At 54.2% G+C, this 504-nt stretch overlaps 1 protein-coding gene across 1 annotated transcript in view; it reads left to right on the forward strand.

Annotated features, from left to right (window-relative positions):
* Positions 1–415, forward strand: part of LOC103584136 (N-lysine methyltransferase SMYD2) — a gene marked incomplete at both ends in the record, with an annotated part of 4,832 nt that extends 4,417 nt beyond the window's left edge. Inside the window, one exon of the mRNA XM_008565248.1 lies at positions 307–415. Within this exon, the coding sequence (XP_008563470.1) occupies positions 307–415 (109 nt within the window). The remainder of the gene's footprint in view (positions 1–306) is intronic.
* Positions 416–504: the final 89 nt, after the last annotated feature.

The following is a 504-nucleotide window of genomic DNA, read 5'->3' on the forward strand; positions in this document are numbered from 1 at the left end:
TACTGTAAAAGATGTGTTCCCAGTGCCTTGTTTGGGGTACACCTGAAATAGAAGCTCTGGACTGGGATTGAATGTTTTGTTTACAAGTGTTTGTGTACAGGATTTCTGCAGCGGTTTCTGTGTAGCTTTGCAGTAATGCATAAACTACAGAAACTGAGCAGCATCTACTAGGATGAACCATCCTCGTAGCAATGTTGAACCAGCCACGGGCTCCACCCTGACCTGGCAGGGTGTGGGGGAGCCTGCTGCCCTGGAGAGTGAGGCAGCCTTTGACAAGACGGCCTGTTGTCTGTTCTCTTCCTCCAGTAAGCACTATCCTCTGTACTCACTCAACGTGGCCTCCATGTGGCTGAAGCTGGGCAGACTGTACATGGGCCTGGAGCACAGAGCCGCCGGAGAGAAAGCCCTGAAGAAGGTGTGTCTGGGACTCAAGGCTGGATCCCAGGCCAGGCGGCTGCAGGAACAAGGCCGGCCAGATCTTGACCGCCACTCCGGCTGCGGTTC

Source organism: Galeopterus variegatus, unplaced genomic scaffold (assembly GCF_000696425.1).
Source record: "Galeopterus variegatus unplaced genomic scaffold, G_variegatus-3.0.2 Scaffold45148, whole genome shotgun sequence".
NCBI lineage: Eukaryota > Metazoa > Chordata > Mammalia > Dermoptera > Cynocephalidae > Galeopterus > Galeopterus variegatus.